This window comes from Pan troglodytes, chromosome 21 (assembly GCF_028858775.2).
Source record: "Pan troglodytes isolate AG18354 chromosome 21, NHGRI_mPanTro3-v2.0_pri, whole genome shotgun sequence".
NCBI lineage: Eukaryota > Metazoa > Chordata > Mammalia > Primates > Hominidae > Pan > Pan troglodytes.
In genome coordinates, this window is record NC_072419.2 from 44,840,060 (window position 1) to 44,859,927 (window position 19,868).

Below are 19,868 nucleotides of genomic sequence, written 5' to 3' on the forward strand. Positions count from 1 at the left end.
AATTCCCCGGCTTTTCCCCCTTACCCAGCCTTTCCCCAGCTAGTTCCTCCTCCTTTACATCCCAGCCAAAAGGCCAATCCCGGGAGGCTCTCCGGACGCCCCCTCACTTTGCCACTCCCATTTCCTGCTCTCTTCCTATCCTCCCCCGCCCGTGCCCAGGTCCTGCTCTCTTTACACCCTGACATCTTCCTGCTTGCTTGTTTCCTGTCTCGGCAAATGTCACCATCCCCATTTCACAGAGGAGGCAACCGAGGCTCAGAGAAGCCTCAGAGGGAATAGCCCAGCCAGATAAAAACCCCTGGGTCGTGAGCACTTTCTTCCACCCATAGTAGCCAGGTGCTTTATTCATGTGGTTTTACTCTGAAATCGGGATGGCTGTAGGTAATAATAGTGGCCATGCAAATCATATTTCATGACAGTTTTTGAAAGGCGCCGTTTCCACCTCACAGTTCCAGTGCAGGCGGGAGGGACTCAGGGGTGTGTGTGTGTGCGGCGAGTGCCTGCCTGTAGGTGGCTCCGGCCAAGCCAGCCCCGCCCCAGGAGGAGGCTGAACATTAGTCCTGCATGAGGGTGTCTGGGAACAGGGTGCGCCACGGGGGCCCTACCTCACTCCTCCCTCTCACATTGCCGATCGAGTCAGCCCCACGGCGGCAGCACCACGACCGACCGGGATCCTCGAGGTGCCAGCCCATGGCCGAGACTGCCCTCCTCCCCGCCGCCCAGATGGAGAGGCTGGCCCCAGGGCCCCTAGCCTCACCGTGTCCTCGGATCCCGCGGGCCCGCATTGCCAGGCGCTGCGCCCAGCGCTGGGCCGACCTGGGCTGCAGGTACAGGGGTCACGGGAGCGAGAGGGAAGTTGGCCCTACTATGCGCCAGGGGCATGTGCGGTCTGTCTTCACAACATCCCTGTGAGGCAAGAATCTTCCTCCATCGTACAGATGAGGAAACAGAGGCTTGGAGAGCCCGGTCACCTGGCTGTCAAGTGGTGGAGATGGCTTTTAGCCCTAGTCCATGGGACTCCAAACCCAGAGCCTTCCTGGGACACAGCATTGCCCTGGGTTCAGGCTACTGGCCTGCAGAGGTCACTGATTTTCAGATTCTTAGAGACCGTGAGTGACGCCAGTATGTGCCATTTCCTCTTCCTCTGGGTGTAGAGAGTCTTAGGGGGCCTAGGGGCTCAAGATTCAGGAGTCTCTGGGTCAAGTTTCTGGGTCAGTGTGGCCGTGTGGTCACCTCGGCTGAGAACTGGTCACCGCTTATTCCTGCTCAGCCTGCCACTGACAGCCAGACCAGAATTTTCAAATAGTCATTTCCCCCACTCTGATTACATCATATTACAATTTGATTATTATAGAAAGTCAAACAGTGCAGGAATACTGTACAGGAATACATATGTTCATTCTTGAAAACTTACTACTGTTAAAGTTTTGACATACACTTTGGGAGAACTTTTTGACATATATAAACCTAAACTTGTATAGTTTTACACAAATAGGCTCTTGTGTTACATGTGCTTGTAAGGTTTTCCCCCGCAACCCCTCAATTAATGTTATGGACATATTTACATATCAGTAACATAAAGATCCAATTCATTCTAAAGGCCATTTAGTGGCCTGCCAGGATCCAACTTTATGGATATCTTTGGTTAATTTGAATCAGTTCCTGGCTAATGGACATTTAGGTTGGTTCCAATTTTTAACGATTCTAAGCAATACAGCAATGAACATCTCTGGGGACTTGCATGGGTAAAATTCACATCCTAGACTTGTAGTTGCAAGTTTAAAAGGAATGTTAGAATCTTAATAGACCCTGCCCTCCAAAAGTGTTCTAGCTTGGAACACACCTGCAGCAGGAGACCCCCATTGCCCCATTCATTTGCCACCCAAGGACCTGAAGACTAGACGTGGTCTGTACTCAGAAAGCAGATTCAGGGAGTAGGTGATCCTGATCGTAGGACAACTGAGTCCTAGAATTCCCTTAAGGGAACAACTTCTAGGCTCAGGAAAGGGAGGGGGAGCTTAGTGAGACCATTTCATTCATACAGCATGTTCACTGAACTCCTATGTGCGTGGGGCTCTGCCCCATCCCAGGCAAAAATTACTCAGGATAGGATTTTAATGAGAATCAATTTTAAGAAGCCAAAGACAAGTTTGTTTATCTATCTATCTATCTATCTATCTATCTATCTATCTATCATCTATCTATCTATCTTATTCTATATCTTATCTACCCATCTATCTATCTATTCCATATCTAATCTATCTACCCATCTATCTATTCATCTATCTATGTTTCCTATTGCTGCTATAACAAATCACATAGGCTTATCTATCATCTCTCTCTCTGTCTCTCTCTCTCATTTATATTAGTTTTCTATTGCTGCTATAACAAATCACATAAACTTAGTAGCTTAAAACGACACAAATGTGTTATCTGACAGTTCTGAATGCTGGAAATCCCCAAATTGAGGGGTCTGTAGGGGTGCATTCTGTCTGGAGGCTCTAGCAATCTGTTTCCTTGCCTTTTCCAGCTTCTGCCGCTGCCCACATTCCTTGGCTGATGGTCCTCTTCCGTCTTCAAAGGCAGCTCTGTAACACCTTCACACATCTCTCTGACTCTGACCTCCACAGTCATCCCCATGTCTCCTTCTCTGACTCTCCTGCCTCCCTCTTTCATTGATAAGGATCCTTGTGATGACATTGGGCCCACTGGCTAATCCAGGATCGTCCCCCCATCTCAAGATCCTTAGCTTAATCACATCTGCAGAGTCCCTTTGCCTGATAACATATATTCACAAATACTGAGGATTAGGATGCGGACATCTTGGGGAGCTGTTATTCAGCTGATCACACCATCTATCCAACCATGCGTCGTCCGGCCATCCATCTATCTACCTATCTACCTACCTATTATGGCTGTTCCCCTGACTCCACCACCACCCTCCCTTAATCTCCTGGTTCCTTGTGATCTTTGAGACAATTAATATTGAATTCACTATAAGAGCTCGTGACCCACTGAATGTGCTTAATAGCTACTGGTTGAATGAACAGATGAATAATACTTAAGAGAGTTTAAAATTTGAACCATTCATTCTCTTTATTACTGAAAACAAAACAACAAAAGCAACATTTTTACTTCCAGAACAGTGGTGTTTTTTTTGTTGTTTTTTTTTTTTGAGATGGAGTCTCACTCCGTTGCCCAGGCTGGAGTACAATGGCACGATCTCGGCTCACTGCAACCTCCGCCTCCCGGGTTCAAGTGATTCTCCTGCCTTAGCCTCTTGAGTAGCTAGGATTACAGGCGTGCGCCACCACGCCTGGCTAATTTTTGTATTTTCAGTAGAGACGGGGTTTCATCATGTTGGTCAGGCTGGTCTCGAACTCCTGACCTCATGATCCACCCGCCTTAGCCTCCCAAAGTGCTGGGATTACAAGCGTGAGCCAATGCGCCTGGCCCAGAACAGTGGTTTTTAAACCAGGGTTCTGCAAACATTTTATTTGAATTTAATTTTTATTATATCTTTCAAGTATTAAACATCTAGTAAAAATACTACCTCCACTCAGGTATCCCAAATGTTTTTTGTCAACTAAAATTATCTTGATTGTATAATCAGTAAATGCTTTAAATTAAACGTATAAAATCAGCTTATAATAATATCACCGTTACCTCTTTTGTTTATTGAGAAGACATTCCACTGCCAAAGGAAAAAAAAAAAGCAAAAACTACTTCCCTGGAACAAGGTTGGTCTGTTTGCTCCAGGCTAATGTTCTTGTGTATTGGCTCAGAAGGTCACTAGGTCAGCTCCCCCAATCCTTTGAGTCTGTTCATCTCACTGGTCCCTTGCTTGTGAGTCATTTAGTTATTCAACAAATTCCAGCAGGACGGCAACCTTCAGGATGTAAGCCCGGATCTGTTCTGTTTACCCACAGCTCTCCAGCACTGGCACAGGGCTGGCTTGTTGTAGGTGTTCGTGAAATATTTGCCTGATGAATGAAATGCTCACTGCCTCTACATGAAGTCCTGTGATGGATATGAGGGTGTGGGTGTGAATAAGATGCTCTCTCAGCCCTTAAGATGTCCACAGGCTGGTCCAGGAGGAAGACATAACACTGGTCACTACCACATAATACACTAAATGCTGACCAGAAAGGCCTGAGCAGGGATGAATAGAGTCAATGTTGTCATCAAACAGAACGTCCCATAATGTGAGGGGGACACCGAATTCACTGTCTATGTGGACTTTATCTTAAAACCATGCAATATTGGCCTTGGGAGGTGCCTCAAAGACCCAGTTGGAGTGAGGTGACTCTGTTGGGATTCCCCTTATCCTTGCTCCCTGTAGAAATATATTTTCTGTTAATTTATGATTGGTATAAAAATGCAAAAAGGTAGCAACTGAAATCCACCTGCCCCTCCCACCTCCAACCCACAAGAACAGCAATTGTGAGAAGTTAAGTGTACATCCTATAGGATTTTGTGCTTCATAAATATTTACATACATGTATACGTAAAATGTATCTATGATCCAATCCATGCACATAATTGTACTTACATACGTGAATTGGTTTGTATTATGTATACTATTTTATAAATGACATTTCCATCTTTATAATATCTTTTCCTGGAAAGACATAGAAATCAACATTATTCTTTTTTTTTTCTTTTGGAGACAGAGTCTTGCTCTGTTGACCAGGCTGAGGCTGGAGTGCAGTGGTGGAATCACTGCAGCCTCAACCTCCCAGGCTCAAGTGATCCTGGGACCACAGGCATGCACCACCACGCCTAGCTATTTTTTTCATTTTTGTAGAGACGGGGTCTCCCTATGTTGCTCAGGCTTGTCTCAAACTCCTGGACTCAAGCAATCCTCCTGCCTCAGCCTCCCAAGTAGGTGGGACTACAGGCATGTGCCACCACACCTGCCCTTACGTTATCCTGTTTAAAGACTGTGTGATGTTTCATTTTATGACTGGACAGTACTTTTGTTAACTAGCCTCCTGTTGATGGAATTTTAGGTTGCTTCTTTTTCTCTTTTGGTTGCTATTATAAACTATACTGCCATGTTCTTGGACATATATCTTTGTGTACTTATGATACATTTTCAGAATAGGAATCATTGAGTCCAAAGGTGTATACATTTAAAATTCTGAAACATATTCTGGGTGGTTTTCCAGGAAGGTTATACCCAATTAGACTCACCAAGTGGGTGTGAGCTTGTTTCCTAATATACATGACATTCTTGACCAGACATTATTGTTCATTTTTAGTCTTGGCTAATTGGATTGGGAGAAACCTGTCTCTTGTTTTAATTTGCCCTTTTTATTATTATTAGTGAGGCTGAGCATCTTTTCACATGCTCAGTGTCTGGCAGAGTTCAAAGGCAGATCAGAGAGGCAGAAAGACCCATTTTGAGTCTAGTGCACCAGCCAGATTTCCTTAATCAATAATGGGTTAAATGACTTGGCTGATTGCACACAGATAGCTTGTAGAATCAATCACCTTTACAAGGTTCACCTTCACTCATATTTTGCTCATGTGTAGCTCAAGTCTCTGCCACTGGGGTCAATGTCAACTGATCTCTCCAGACACACCCCCTTGTATGTGAACGCAACCACTGAATAAATCACCTACACATGGTTTAAATACGTCAGGGGCAGAAGGGCAGCCTGAATCTGAAAGCTCAGCTTCACCACTTATCAGCTGTGGACCTCTGGGGAAGTTACTTAACCTTTCTGAGCCTTGGTTCCTTTTCTGTACAATGGTTGTGAACAGCAGTACCTGCTTCATAGACTTGTTGTGAGGATAAAATGACATTAATGAATGTGAGGGCTTAGTACAGTGCCCACCATTTAGAAATGGGACAATTTGTGTCAGATATCAGTGGTCAAAGGGCAAGTTCTTGGAGCTGACTCCAAATAGCACAGGCTTGTTTTCATGGGACAAGTACATTCAGGACTCCTGACTCCTTGGCATAGCAGAAAAATTTGCATTTGAGTCCTAAATCCTCCACTCATCATTGGGAAAGTTCCTTCATTTCTCTGGGCCTGATCCTTCATTTGTGGAATCAGTGCCATTCAGATAGTGGCTGCCGTTCACACTCACACATCCTCCTGGTTCGAAACCCGGAACGGCCACCTCAGATCTGCAGCTCAGGGGACCAGGCTGCTGCTGGGGGCTTCTGACCAGCTTTGCAGGAAAAAGTCCTTGCAAACCACTTTCCTCCAGGGCTCTCCAGCAGGAGGGGCCTCCTCAGATCCTGCTTACAAACCAGCGAAGGGCAGGTCCCTTCTGATGGAGCTTCCTATTTTCCCTCTTTTCTCACAATGAAGCAGAGGTGAAGGTGTTAATTACACCAAGCGGTTAGGCTGCTGTCCTTCACAACCCTGGGGTCCTCACCCTGCCTGCAATGTGGAGGCCGCTTCTCCACCTCCCCTCCTGTCAGGCATCACCGACTCTACCCAAATTGACCAGCAGATGCTCATCCAAGTGTGAGAAGGTCTTTTCTCGATACTTGCCAGTACTGGGTGTTGGCAATCTTTTCTGTGTTTGCCAATCTGATAGAGTTCATCCTTGTTTTAATTTGCATTGCCCTGATTACTTGCGAGGCTCCACATCTTTTCACATAGGGCATTTGCATTTTATCTCCTGTGACTTGTGGATTTCTATCTGCTGCCAACTTTCCCAGTAGATTTTTTTGGGTATTTTTTTTCTTGTTGCTTTCCAGGAACTCTTTATATATATAGACTGAATAGTAACACTTTATCATTTGTTGCAGATATTTCCTCTCAGTTGAGGAAAAAGGTCCTATGACATTTTTTATAGGGTCTTTTGTCATACAAAAGTTTTAAGTCTTGATGTAATCAACTCAGCTTTCTTCTGTTATGGCTTCTGGATTTTAATTTGTTTGGAGAGTTGTTCTGCACTACCATTTATTTCTTACTGACTTTGTTCTCATTAAACCCTAATACAGACTTCTATTCACCCAGGGAAAACTCCTTTGCACTTCCCAGCATAAAGACCTGCTCCCCTTCCTGGGAGATTTGCATATCTCATTTCCTCCCTGACATTCACTGACTTGTTTCTTTAAAACTGAGTTTCAACACCACCCCCTCCAGGAAGCCTCTTCTCAGCCCACTCCCCCTTTTGTTCTCTAGTTACTACTCTGTCCCCTCGGGCTGTTTGCCCCATCTTAAGAGGACTGTTGGCTGCTGGCTGCTCGTTGGTCGGAAGGCAGCCTTGTGTTTTCATGTTTTTGGAGTACTTACTATGGGCTGAATGTTTTACAGGCCTTACTTTATTTCATCCTCACTGCCTTCTGTATACTATCACACAATCACCCTGATTTTATAGGCCGCACATCAAGAGGACACACCTAGGCCCAGACAGTGTGACTCCAGGGCCTTGGTCCTTAGCCAGTAGTGGCTAAGGTGACTTAGGGCCACAAATTTAGTGGCTGAAACAATACAAAGGTATTATCTTAGAGTTCTGGGGGTCAGAAGTCCAAAATGGGTCTTACTGGTTAAAAATCCAGGTGTCGGCAGGACTGTGATCCTTTCTGGAGGCTCTCGGGGACAATCAATTTTCTAGCTTCAAGAAGCCACCTGCCTTCCTTAAGTTGTGGTCCACCTGCATCTGCAAAGGCAAGAGTGGCCGGCTGAGTCCTTCTCGTGCTACCATCTCTCTGGTTTTCACTCTTCTGCCTCCCTCTTCCCCATTTAAGGACCTTAGTGGTTTCATTGGGTCCACTCAGGCAACCCAGAATAATCTCACCAAAATCAACTGATTAGCAACCGTAATTCCATCTGCAACCTTCATCCCACCTTTGCCATGTAACACACACATTTACAGATTCCAGGGAGTAGTGGGTAGTGGGGGGGTTATTCTGCCTACCTGCAGTCACTCTTCCATATTGCTTTTCCAAACTTCAGTCCCCTGCCTCCACCCCCAGGAGTCATCCTGCCTCCCTCCAACCTGGGGCTTAGATCAGTGCCTTGGAGTCACCTGGAAGGCTTGTGCAAACACAGATTGCTGCGCCCCACCCCCAGAGTTTCTAATTCTGTAGTTCTGAGGCGAGGGCTGAAAATGTGCATTCCTAACAGGCTCCCAACTGATGCTGATACTGAAGGTCTGGGGCCCACACTTTGAGAACCACTGGGTTAAGTTTATTAATCCTTCAAATATTTATCAATATCTGCTCTGTTTTGGGAGCTGGGTTATACAATAATAAAAAGAATGTCTCTGGTCTCAAAGAGATCCCAGTCTAAAGGAGAAAACAAACAGGCAATGATCATGGAGGGCGGTAAGTGCCAGGACATCAATGAGCCCAACGCCTCTAGGAGGGCTGCAGAGAAGGCTTCCTGGAGGAGGTGATGCCTGAGCTGAGTCCCAAAGTAGGCACTGAGCAGGCCAAGGATGGGAAGGAGAAGGGTGTTCCTGGCAGCAGCTGCCAACTGGGCAAAACTCCAGGGCAAGAGGGAGCCTGGTGCCTCTGAGAGGTACACGTAGCTCACACTGGCTGCAGCAGAGAGTGGGGCAGAGGAGAGATGGGATTGCAGTTTGCTTTCAAGCCCTGAGCCCGGCTGCAACCCCAGGGCCAGGAGACCTGAAGGCAGGATGACAATCTGGCTCTTAAGCCCTTGAGTGCGCAATGGAAGAGTGAGCGATGAGGACCTCCCTGTGAAGATTTGCAGCAAAGACAGGGATAATGAGGCCATGCCTCACCCCTAGGCCAGCCTAAGAGGGGTGTAACCATGGCAACCAGCCTGATGCTCTTCCTGCTGGTCTTTTCTGAAGGCTTTAAAGACCAGATGTTCTTAATCTGGGGCTCAAGGATGGACCTTCAAAGATCCGAGAACCACTAAAATTATTTGGTAAATGTTATGCATCTCTCTGTGTGTATGGTTCTCCGGAGAGAGGATCCACAACTTACATAAGATTTTAAAAAGCTCCCCCTACTGGGCCACCCCCCTACCCCAAACCAGCTAGGAAGATGTTATAGACCAGGAGTTGTAAACTCTGGTGCCTACAAGGGTTAAGTGGGACCCTCAGGGAGTCACGTGGCAGAGTGTAACATCTCAGGGCATGGTGAGGATTGTGGAACCAAGGTGTGAATGGGAAAACCAAGCTTTGTAATATATTTTAAGGTTTATTCTGAGCCAACGTAAGAGACCCTGGCCTGGGGAACACAGTCTCAAGAGGTCTGAGAAGGTGTCTCCATGGCAGTCAGATTACAGTTTGGTTTTATGCATTTTAGGGGAGACAGGAGTTATAGGCAAAGACATAACTCAAAGCATAGAAGCTGTATAATGGTTTGGCTGGAAAAGGCGGCGTATCTTGAAGCCGGGGCTTACAGGTTATACGTGGATTCAGATTCTTTAATTTGCAATTGGTTAGAGGAGTGAAGCTTCGTCTAAAAATTTGGAGTCAGCAGAAAGGAATGTTTAAGAGAAGGAAGTCTGTTAACCAATATACCGGGTCAGAGTTGCTCGTAGGGGTGTGTGAGTTCACCTTTGTCTGGCACGGCCATAGGTCCTGTTTATAACTGGTTATCTTATTGTCACAAAAAGTCTGTTTTGTCAATCTTGTGATGTCTTTTCTTTTTCTTTTTTTTTTTTTTTTTTTTGACAGAGTCTTGCTCTGTCACCCAGGCTGGAGTGCAGTGGCAAAATCTCAGCTCACTGCAACCTCCACCTCCGGGGTTTAAGCGATTCTCCTGCCTCAGCCTTCCGAGTAGCTGGGATTACAGGCACCCACCACCACACCTGGATAATTTTTGTATTTTTAGTAGAGATGGGGTTTCACCATGTTGGCCAGGCTAGTCTCGAACTCCTGGTCTCAAGTGATTCACCTGCCTCAGCCTCCCAAAGTGCTGGCATTACAGGCGTGAGCCACCATGCCTGGCCATTGTGATGTCTATTTTAACATTAATGCTGGTCAGATGCTGTGCCTAAACTACAAAAGGGAGGAGCGTATAATGAGGTGTGTCCAACTTCCCAACCCATCATGGCTACGAATTCAGTTTTGCAGGTTTCCCTGCAATTCTCTTGGCCAAGAGAGTGGGTCTGTTCAATTGGCTGGGGGGCTTAGGATTTTATTTTTGGTTTATGGAGGGCACTAAGCCTATTTAAAACTTTTTTTTTTTTTTTTTTAGAAACAGGGTCTCACTCTTTTACCCAAGCTGGAGTGCAGTAACACAGTCATAGCTCACTGCAACCTCAAACTTCTGGGCTCAAGCAATCCTCCTGCCCACGCCTCCTGAACGGCTGGGACTCCAGTTATGCACAACCACACTTGGCTAATTTTTTTTTTTTCAGACGGAGTCTTGCTCTGTCGCCCAGGCTGGAGTGCAGTGGCACCATCTTGGCTCACTGCAAGATCCCGGGTTCACGCCATTCTCCTGCCTCAGCCTCCCAAGTAGCTGGGACTACAGGCGCCCGCCACCATGCCCAGCTAATTTTTTTGTGTGTTTTTAGTAGAGATGGGGTTTCACTGTGTTAGCCAGGATGATCTTGATCTCCTGACCCCGTGATCCTCCCACCTCGGCCTCCCAAAGTGCTGGGATTACAGGCACGAGCCACCGTGCCTGGCCACACCCGGCTAATTTTTGTAATTTTTTTTTGTAGGGATAGGGTCTTGCTGTGTTGCCCAGGCTGATTTCCAACTCCTGGGCTCAGATGATCCTCCTGCCTCAGCCTCCCAAAACGCTGGGATTGCAGGCATGAGCCACTGTGCCTGGTCTAAAACTTCTAATATGATCAAATTAACAACATTAATACTTAATGTTATTTTAATAAAAACAACATTTTATTTAACCCAATATGTCCAGAATATTTTCACATGTAATCAATATGAAACATTAATGATATATTTTACATTTTCAAATATGAAGTCTTCAAAATCCAGTGTGTATTTTTCATTTCCAGCAATCTCCGATAGGATGCTAAATTTTCATCAGAAATCCTTAATAGATATTTAGATTTCACAAAATATACAGCCAGAAAAGTAGATTTGTGTACCCAAGTTGTTCTAAACATATTTAGGCCTTTTCCAGTAACTGAAACAAGTATGTAGTTTTAAATTTAAATTAGTTAAAATTAAATAAAGTTGGCTGGGCACGGTGGCTCACACCTGTAATCCCAGCACTTTGGGAGGCTGAGGAGGGCAGATCACTTGAGGCTGGGAGCTTGAGACCAGCCTGGCCAACATGGAGAAACCCTGTCTGTACTAAAAATACAAAAATTAGCTGGGCGTGGTGGCAGGTGCCTGTAATTCCAGCCAGGAGGCTGAGGCAGAAGAATCGCTTAAACCCAAGAGGCAGAGGTTTCTGTGAGCTGAGATTGCACCACTGCACTCCAACCTGGGCAAAGAGTGAGATTCTGTCTCAAAATGAAAGAAAAGAAAAGAGATGAAAAGAAAAGAAAAGGAAAGGAAAGAAAAGAAAAGAAAGAAGGAAGGAAGGAAGGAGTTAAAAATTCAGCTCCTCATTCATACTAAATACCATATTTCAAGGGCTCAGGTGGCTAGTGGCTACAATATTGGCCAGTACAAATCAAGATGACAATCTAAGTGACTCAGGAAGGGACACACTAATGTCTATAATCTTGTTCGAAGGAAGGATCAGGGAAAGCCTACACAACTTAAGGACTTTCGAAGCTTCTCTGGCAAGCACCACAGGGCTGCGCTGCTGGCTGGAGGCCTGTTTTAAGAGGCAGCCACCACTTGGCTTCAGCCAATTGTCACTTAGAGACACAGACCCAGGATTATCATCTCTACTGATTATTTTTTCCCAAGGGAAATTGGAAATTAGAGGACTTAAAAATGTGAGACCTCCTCATTTTCAAATGATGGCAAGCTATTTAAAAGGTGTGAAAATCCAGTGTGTGTGTTGGGGACGTGGTGGGGGGTGCAGTTTGCTATCTCAGATGGAGATTGGTAGATCCTGATCTTCTGTTGGGAATATTTGTCGTCTCAGAGGTCATGGGCAGTACCTTAATCTCCCCCAGCCATCTAAAAAATGCAGGCTGCCCCTCCCAGAGTGCTATGTGAGAATTTTGATGCAATCCATCAGTTCCCACCCAACTCTTGAAACCTATGCAATTCTCTGAACCCCAGCAACATAATGATACTCCTGGCTTCCCAACCCTGGTTGCACAATGGAATCAACAATAGGTGCCCAGGTCCCATTCCCAGCAGTTTGGGTGTCATTGGTCTGGCTGGGGCATTGCTTGGGCATAATGGCCTGGCAAAGCTTACTGGGAGATTCCAGCCCATGGGCAGGGTGGAGAAGCACCCTGCCCTGGAGAAGGTCTCTGGGCCAGGTCTCCACACCTAGGATGCAGCTTCTTGGGCCCAGCGTGGGTCCTCTGTTCTGATTTGTGCCCAACTTGAACAGCTAAAGGGGGCACCCATAGCTGTGCCTTCCCTGTCTCTCAGCCCAGGCTCCTGTGTAATTCAGGAAGCTAAATTACATTAATTACATTTCAGAATGTTTTATTCTTGTTGTCTATAACACAAAATAGCCATGCTTGCGACTTTCATAACCCACAGATCAGCTCTAGCAGAAATGCTGTGTGAAAGAGATATGGCGAGCATCGTTTAATAATTCAAAGAATGGTCCACACTGTCCAGAATGAGCCAGTCTTCTTTGTCTTAATGGGAAAATTGTAGCCATAGAGGGATTTTAGGAGCTCAGTTAAGATGATACTCAAAAATGTAAAGGTAAGATTTACCTTTTATAACATCTCATTCCCACCCATCCCAACCCTGTCCCCACAGGGGTTGCTTCGTAGATGTGAGTGTTGCTGTGTCCCGATGTTCGGGTTGTGCACTGCATAAGAGTGTTACACTCAGAGGGGCACCATTTACGTAGTCATCATGTACTAAGTTATGTGAGTGATATGGGTAGGCATGAAGAATCCAAACCTCCTGGCAAGTCCTGAGGCAACAGAGGAGAGAACCTCTTCATAGGCACACATGGCTATGTACACATTCATGAGTGACTGTGCACCCATGATTCCCTGGCGTACCCATACGCACATGGCTGTGCCCTGAGATTGCCTTTCTTTCTTTTTTTTGAGTTGGGTCCATTTTTATTGTGGATCGGGGCTTAGAGGATAAGCACAGGTCAGCATCATTAGCTGCACCATCTACCATCCTTCTCTGTGACCCATCTCTATAGCAGGGTCTAAATTTAGCCCAAGAAATCAGGATCAAGAAGGGGGAAAAAAAGCCATTGGCCACATGGCCACTCCTGCTATATCTACACCTACTAGTCACTGAACACTTACCCAAGGTGACGGTTTCCATGCAGGAGACCCAAGCGGCTCTGCTAGGGACAATAACTTATTTGCCTAAAGCTTTTTTCTTTCTCAAAAGAGGGGGCGGAGAAGGCTGATTTCTAGAAGTAGATGTGGAATTGAAGAATGTCCCAGGGAGCTAAGTTTTAAGGACTAACCACAAACTTGTTGCTTCTCCAACAATGTCATGAATCCATTCCTTGCACCATCGCACGTTTTTCATGCATTCAAAAGTGTCTCTAGAGCTCCAGAACCATGAGTACCTCATCACGTCCTGAGCGTCACATCCCCCAGCAAGCCACCTGCACCAGGCCTTTCTCTAGAAGTCCTGAGACTGAGTACTCTCCGAAGGCTGGAGGTTTGTGCGAGTTTGTACGTGTGGTTGAGCGCTTGTGTGAGGAAAGTCCCGCTGGGGTTCATCTCCATCAAGGTCAAGTTATCCAGCTTGGCATGTGCCTCCTGTTGCCTCACAAAGCTGTCAGCAGACACTCGGAGTTTGGCTATACGAGTGTCCCATATATCCTTGACCAGGGTCCGGATTTCGTCTGCCTTCGGGATGTTGTCTGAAGCATGATTTAACGGGAGCTTGGTAAGTTCCATGTAGTAAAGGCTGGGCATTGAGGTAAAAAAGTTTCTTCCTTTCATTCATGATCCCTCATCTTCTCCAACTTTTCTATGTTCATCCACTCCGGAGGGAGCAGTCAACATTTCTGCTTTTGTTTCAGGTTAATTGCCAGCCACGGGGGTACTTCCACTGGTAAACCAGGGTTAAAAGGCCCCAGGTACCCACCCCAATGAGGTAGCTCTTGTCCAGACTGAAGTTGGGGATAATGGTAACCAGCTCCTTCTTAGACAGGAACTCGACCTCGGCCACGTCCATGGCGGCGCGAGTGGCCGGCTCGGGCCTCACAGTCTCCTTGGGCCCCTCAGCGTCCCGGAGGAGGTGCCGCAGCCACCGTTTTCCCCGAGATTGCCTTTCAATCTCTGCTCTAAGAGGCCCAATTTCTATCCTTTATTTATTCCTGGCTCAGAACCGGATGTGTCTCTTTATCTGGGGGTTGGAGATAGGGTGGAACATGGAGCGAGCACACAGCCAGTGGTGTGTGCCCCTGGCACCTGGGAATGGTGTGAGTGGCAGAGAGTGGGCTCACCGCACCTCTGGCAGAGCTGCTGGGGTTGTGCAATAGCGTGCTGTCCCTGTTATCACTGTGTGACAAATGATCCCCAAACCCAGCAGCAATCATTTCCCGAAGCGACAATTGTGTACTCCCGCTCCTGTGTCTGAAGGTGGCTGGGGATTAGTTGCTCTACCCTAGGCTCTGCTGGGCAGCTCCATTTCTAGCCATGGGTCCGGCTGAACTTACTCCTCCCTGCTTACTGGGCTGTGGTCTGTGCCATATGTGTTCATTTTGGGACCCAGGCGGCAGCTGTCCAGGGACGGCTCTTCTCGTGGTGTTGATAGCGGTGTGAGAGCGCCACCCCACCACCCAGGCACATTGCATACCTGGGCTTGCCCAGAGCCAAAGGCACATGGCATCCCACACAGCCACTCCCTGATGGTGGCTAGCTCTCTCACCCACCTCTCTCCCTCCTTTCCCTTCACCCCAAGCTTCTCACCTTCCCCCAGATTCCCTGCTTAGCAAAGTAAAGCTTGGCACTGCCCAACAGCGGCTGTTGCTCTTCCAGCCTGCCCCACTGGGGACAATCTCAATTCATCGCTCCACAACATATCATTACCCAACAATAATTATGGGACAAGAGATATGTTCAAAAGAGTCCAGGAACTCTGTGGCTCAGGTGATAGAGATAAGAGCTCAGCTGATCAGAGGCAGAGCTGAGGCTACATCTGGGCTGGTGGTATTCCCTCACCAACCACAGGCTGCATCCAGCCAGTGAAAGAAAAGAAAACATTCACAATTGAGGAAAGACCACTGTACAAGCGGCTTATTACACAGTGGTTGAGAACATGGACTACAGAGCCAGACTTCCTGGGGCCAAATGCAGTTCTGCCATTTACTAGTCAGGTAACCTTGCAGAAGTCACTTTATCGCTGTGCCTCTGTTTGACCATCTGTGAAATGGGATAAGAAGAAGTTGTGAAGAGTAAATGAATTAATCCATGCTAAGCAGTGTTTCTCAGCCAGAATGATGGTGTTCCCCAGGGAACATTTGGCAAGGTCTGGAGACGTGTGTCATTGTTAAAACTGAGAGGGATGCTTTGGCGTCTAGTGGGTAGAGGGCAGAGATGCTGCTAAGCTTACTGCAATACACAGGACAGCCCTCCTTCACAGCGAAGAATCATCCTCCTGACATGCTGTTAGCACTGAGCTTGAGGAACTTTTTATTTATTTATTTATTTATTTTGAGACGGAGTCTCACGCTGTTGCCCAGGCTGGAGTGCAGTGGCACAGTCTCGGCTCACTGCAACCTCCACTTCCTAGATTCAGTGGAACTGAAGGCTGCCCCCAAAGCCCTATTCACCACTTTTGGGGGAAGCCCTTGGCTGGGTTGCTGAAGCCAGGCCACACTCCCTGCCCCAGCAGGTCCAGGCTGAGCTGACCTGGTTTGGCTGCTGGAGAGGAGGCTCAGCCACACCTCCACCGACTCATCCCGATGGCCCGCATTCTTGCTCCCTCGGTCATGCTGGCTTTCGGCTTCCCTGGACAGGCTCTCGGCTTCGCTGAGCAGGCTCTCGCTTCTGTGGCTCTCAGCTTTGCATGGGTTTCTGCAGCTCTGCCCTTGGGAAAGGTCTTTGCTCCACTGTCATATTATTCTCACTGCCTGCTATGACCTCACGGGCAAGGGTCTCGCTAACATCACTTGCAAAGCCCCCTTCTCTACCCCTGTCTTCCCATTTTACGGACTTGGAAGCTGAGGTCCATCGAGAAAAAGGGACATGCCCACAGCTGCACAGATCATGAGCAGGGGAGCTTGGATGGGAGCCGAGGACTTCTAGGACCTGCCTCATCTTTCAGGCCACCTGGGGGGAAAGTTCATGTGTGTGGAGAGAAGGGCTTTGCATTCAGGAAGGCTCTAAGCCTCTGTGAGGGCTCCGGCCCTCTGACTCACTGCAGGAATATATTTCTTCCATGCTCTGTGCTTGTAAGCCCCTGACCACTCTGCAGGACAGGAACTAGAGGCCACTCAGTGGCTGGGCAGTCTTGGGTGAGCCACTTGCTGTGTCTGAATCTCAGATAGGAAGAGTCCAGAAGCAACATATATTGATCAAACTAACATTGACTGAGGACTTCCTATTCTAAGCACCTCAGGTGTATTAGCTTCCTAGTAACTGGCCATAGTAAGGGCTCGATAAACATTTGCTGAATGAGTGAACTGGCTCTTACACTACACTGCCCCAGGTAGTCTCTGTTAGCTTCATATTAAAATGAGGAAGCTAAGGTCCAGCCAGGTTTGGGGACTCCCCAAGGTGACGTTGCTAATAAACAACAAATCTAGGATTCAAATTCAGACCCAGTTGACACTAGAGCCAAATTTCTTGACTTTTTTTTTTTTTTTCTGAGACGGAGTCTCACATTGTCACCTGGGCTGGAGTGCAGTGGCGTGATCTTGGTTCACTGTAATCTCTGCCTCCCAGGTTCAAGTGATTCTCCTGCCTCAGCCTCCTGAGTAGCTGGGATTCCAGGCGCCTGCCACCACGCCCATTAATTTTTTGTATTTTTTACAAAATACAAAAGAGACGGGGTTCACCATGTTGGCCAGGCTGTTCTTGAACTCCTGACCTCGTGATTCACCCACCTCAGCCTCCCAAAGTGCTGGGATTACAGGTGTGAGCCACCGCGCCCGGCCCAAAGTTCTTGACTTCTAAATTTACAAATCTGTTTATCTATTGCTTAGTGGCACATAACAACCATCATTTTATTCCGCTTAGGGATTCGATGGGTAAGGAATTGGGACAGAGCAGGCAAGAATACTTGCTCTCTGCTCCATGATGTCTGGGGTATCACCTGGGAAGACTGAATGGCTGCAGGTGACTTCATGCTGGGGACTGGAGCCATCTGTCTGGAAGTTTCTCCACTCATGTGTCTGACACCTACACTCAAATGATTCAAGGGTGAGGTTCGGCTAGGGCTGTTGACTGGGGCACCTGCATGTCACCTGGCACTTGGCCTGAGCTTCTCAACATAGCAACCCATTCCAAGGAGCAAGCAGAGAGTGAGAGAGCCAGGTGGGATCAGCTTGGTCACTATGACCAGACAGAGAAGTCTCATTGCTTGACCTCTGCTGTGTTCTCTTAGCTGAAGCTGTCACAGCCTGACAGATTCAAGGGGAGGAGACATAGGCCCCACCTCCCCATGGGAGAACTGTAAAAGAATTTTGGGACCATACGTGATATCCACTACAACTACTGTATTCTAGGCAGTGTTCTAGGCACGGGGGAGACAGCAGGGAATAGAGAAGCCAAGAAAGAAATAGTTCCAGCAGAAATCAATGTGTTATGGAAAAGCAAATAGCAGAGACGTAATCCAGGTTAGGGATGAGAAAAGTTGTATTTGAGGAAGTGACTTTAAGTCTGAGACAGGACATTCCAGGCAGAGAGAAGAAGGAGGTACGTGAGACGAGGCTAGAAGCATAGGCAGGTCAGTCCAATGCCTTCGTAAGGCATTTGGATTTTATCCTCAGGGTCCTGGGATACCATGAGGATTCCTAGATGCAGTGAAAGGCCAGTTTTGTGAGCTTGGAAGATCTTTCTGAACCAGAGAAGGGTATCTAGACGAAACATAGGAAGACTGCGATGAGGCTGTGGTCCAGGCGAGAAGTGATGGTGGCTTGGACCAGAGTGGTGGTTCAGAAGTTAGTGGATAGAAATGTTGTATGAAAGGTAAAATTCATTAGGGGTTCATGGGATGTGGAGACACCAAAAAGGGTGTGAGGAGTGGCTCTCAGAGTGCTTGATGGAACCATCTGATGAGACAGGGAACTCTGAGAGGGGCACAGTGTCTACAGTGGGGAAGAAAAAATGCATTCAGATTACTTCATTTACACCTGGGGCCTCCCTAAATCATCTAGTGTGGCAGTTAAGTGCCCTGGTAGTGGGGCTTTCAACCTGGGTTCATATCCGGGCTTTGTCACTTGCCAATGGGACAAGTCTTGGTGGGTCCCCCAATCCTGTTGGGTCTGTTTCCTTGTCTGTAAATTGGAAACAATAGCACCCCCACATGGGACTGATGTATTAAACTGAGGTTTGGCCAGGCTTGATGGCTTACATGTGGAATCTCAGCACTTTGGGAGGATCACTGGAGTCAAGGCATTTGAGGGCAGCCTGAGCAGCATAGCAAGACCTTGTCTCTACTGAAATCAAAAATTAACTGGGCATGGTGGCATGTGCCTATAATTCTAGCTACTTGGGGGGCTGAGGTGGGAGCATCGCTTGAGCCCAAGACTTCGAGGCAGCAGTGAGCTATGATCGCGCCATTGCCTTCGAGACAGAGCAAGACCCTTTCCAAATAAAAAGAAATAAACTGATGCTTGAACATGTTTGCCCCTGGGCATGTAGTAAGTACTCAGTAAAGGTTTAAAAACCAAATTACAACTGGAGGCCACGCTGTATACTTAGCACCTGCGTACTTTTCTGCATGCGCTATACCTCAACAAAGCGCTGGAAACAAAACAAACAAAACATCAGCTATATTTGTGAGGTTCTGAACACCTTTTGTGGATGTGTTCTCTTCCTAGAAGGGGGGTACTCACCGCCATGCTGCAAAATGTGATGTTGGAACAATGACACCTTTAGCACTGTGGGTGTTTCATTTTGTTTCTGTTCTTTCCCCTCTCTGACCTCCTCAGAATGTTCTTCCAAAGAAATAATTGCTGCCCCCTCACTGCTTAGCTATCAAATGGTGATAGTGTTGACAACTTTGCTTGGGTTTAGTCGCTGCAGTTTTCAAATTGTCACGAAAACACACAGATGCTGGTAATTTCAAAGCGAATCGCAAAGCAACCAAAGAAACGGAGCTGTGCCCCCAGCATGGGGTGCCAAACAGATTCGCAGGAGGCACTGACTGGCAGTTTTCTTGAAAAGCATAAATAGAGCAGAACAGCCAATTTTATAATTAACTGGGACTTGGTCTCCAGTGAAGCTTCTGCTCTGTGCAAATGCCAGAGCCGTTGCCAGGAGGTTGTGCCCTGTCCCTTCCTTCGGGCTCTGGCCGACTGGAGGTTTCTTTGCTTTACCACATTTTGAGTCTGTTTCAGGATGGAATTGTTTAGGACTCGGAGTTGAGCTCTGTGTGGGCAGGACGCTTGGGAGGAAGCCACAAGCCAGGGTCTACGGTAAAATCCTGGCAGGAAAGGCCATGTGCAGAAAGAACATGGGTCCCTCATTCAAACATTGTTAAGAATTTTGAGATGGTGACAGCAGCTCTCTGAACCAAGTGTGGGCTGCTTCCAAACCCGGGCCCTGTGTGACTGCACAGGTCGCACATCCATGGAGCCGGCCCTAGGTCCTGGATTACACCTCCAGAAACTGGGGGACAACAGTGAGTGAGGTCATAGGCTGAGGGCAAAATACAACTTCAGGGACTCCAGGGGATGGGATCCCACAAGATGGGGGCTAAGC

General features: G+C 47.3%; 1 protein-coding gene and 1 pseudogene across 4 annotated transcripts in view; one reads left to right on the plus strand and one right to left on the minus strand.

The window, feature by feature from the left end:
- Positions 1-453: 453 nt before the first annotated feature.
- The window catches only part of ARHGAP40 (Rho GTPase activating protein 40), a 48,705-nt gene continuing 29,290 nt past the window's right edge, over positions 454-19,868 (plus strand). For all 4 annotated transcript variants that reach the window (XM_063802961.1, XM_063802962.1, XM_063802963.1 and 1 more), the window contains exon 1: positions 454-827. In XM_063802961.1, coding sequence (XP_063659031.1) covers positions 565-827 — 263 coding nt within the window. In that variant the 5' untranslated portion in view covers positions 454-564. The remainder of the gene's footprint in view (positions 828-19,868) is intronic.
- Positions 13,580-14,172, minus strand: LOC737459 (DNA replication complex GINS protein PSF2-like; annotated as a pseudogene).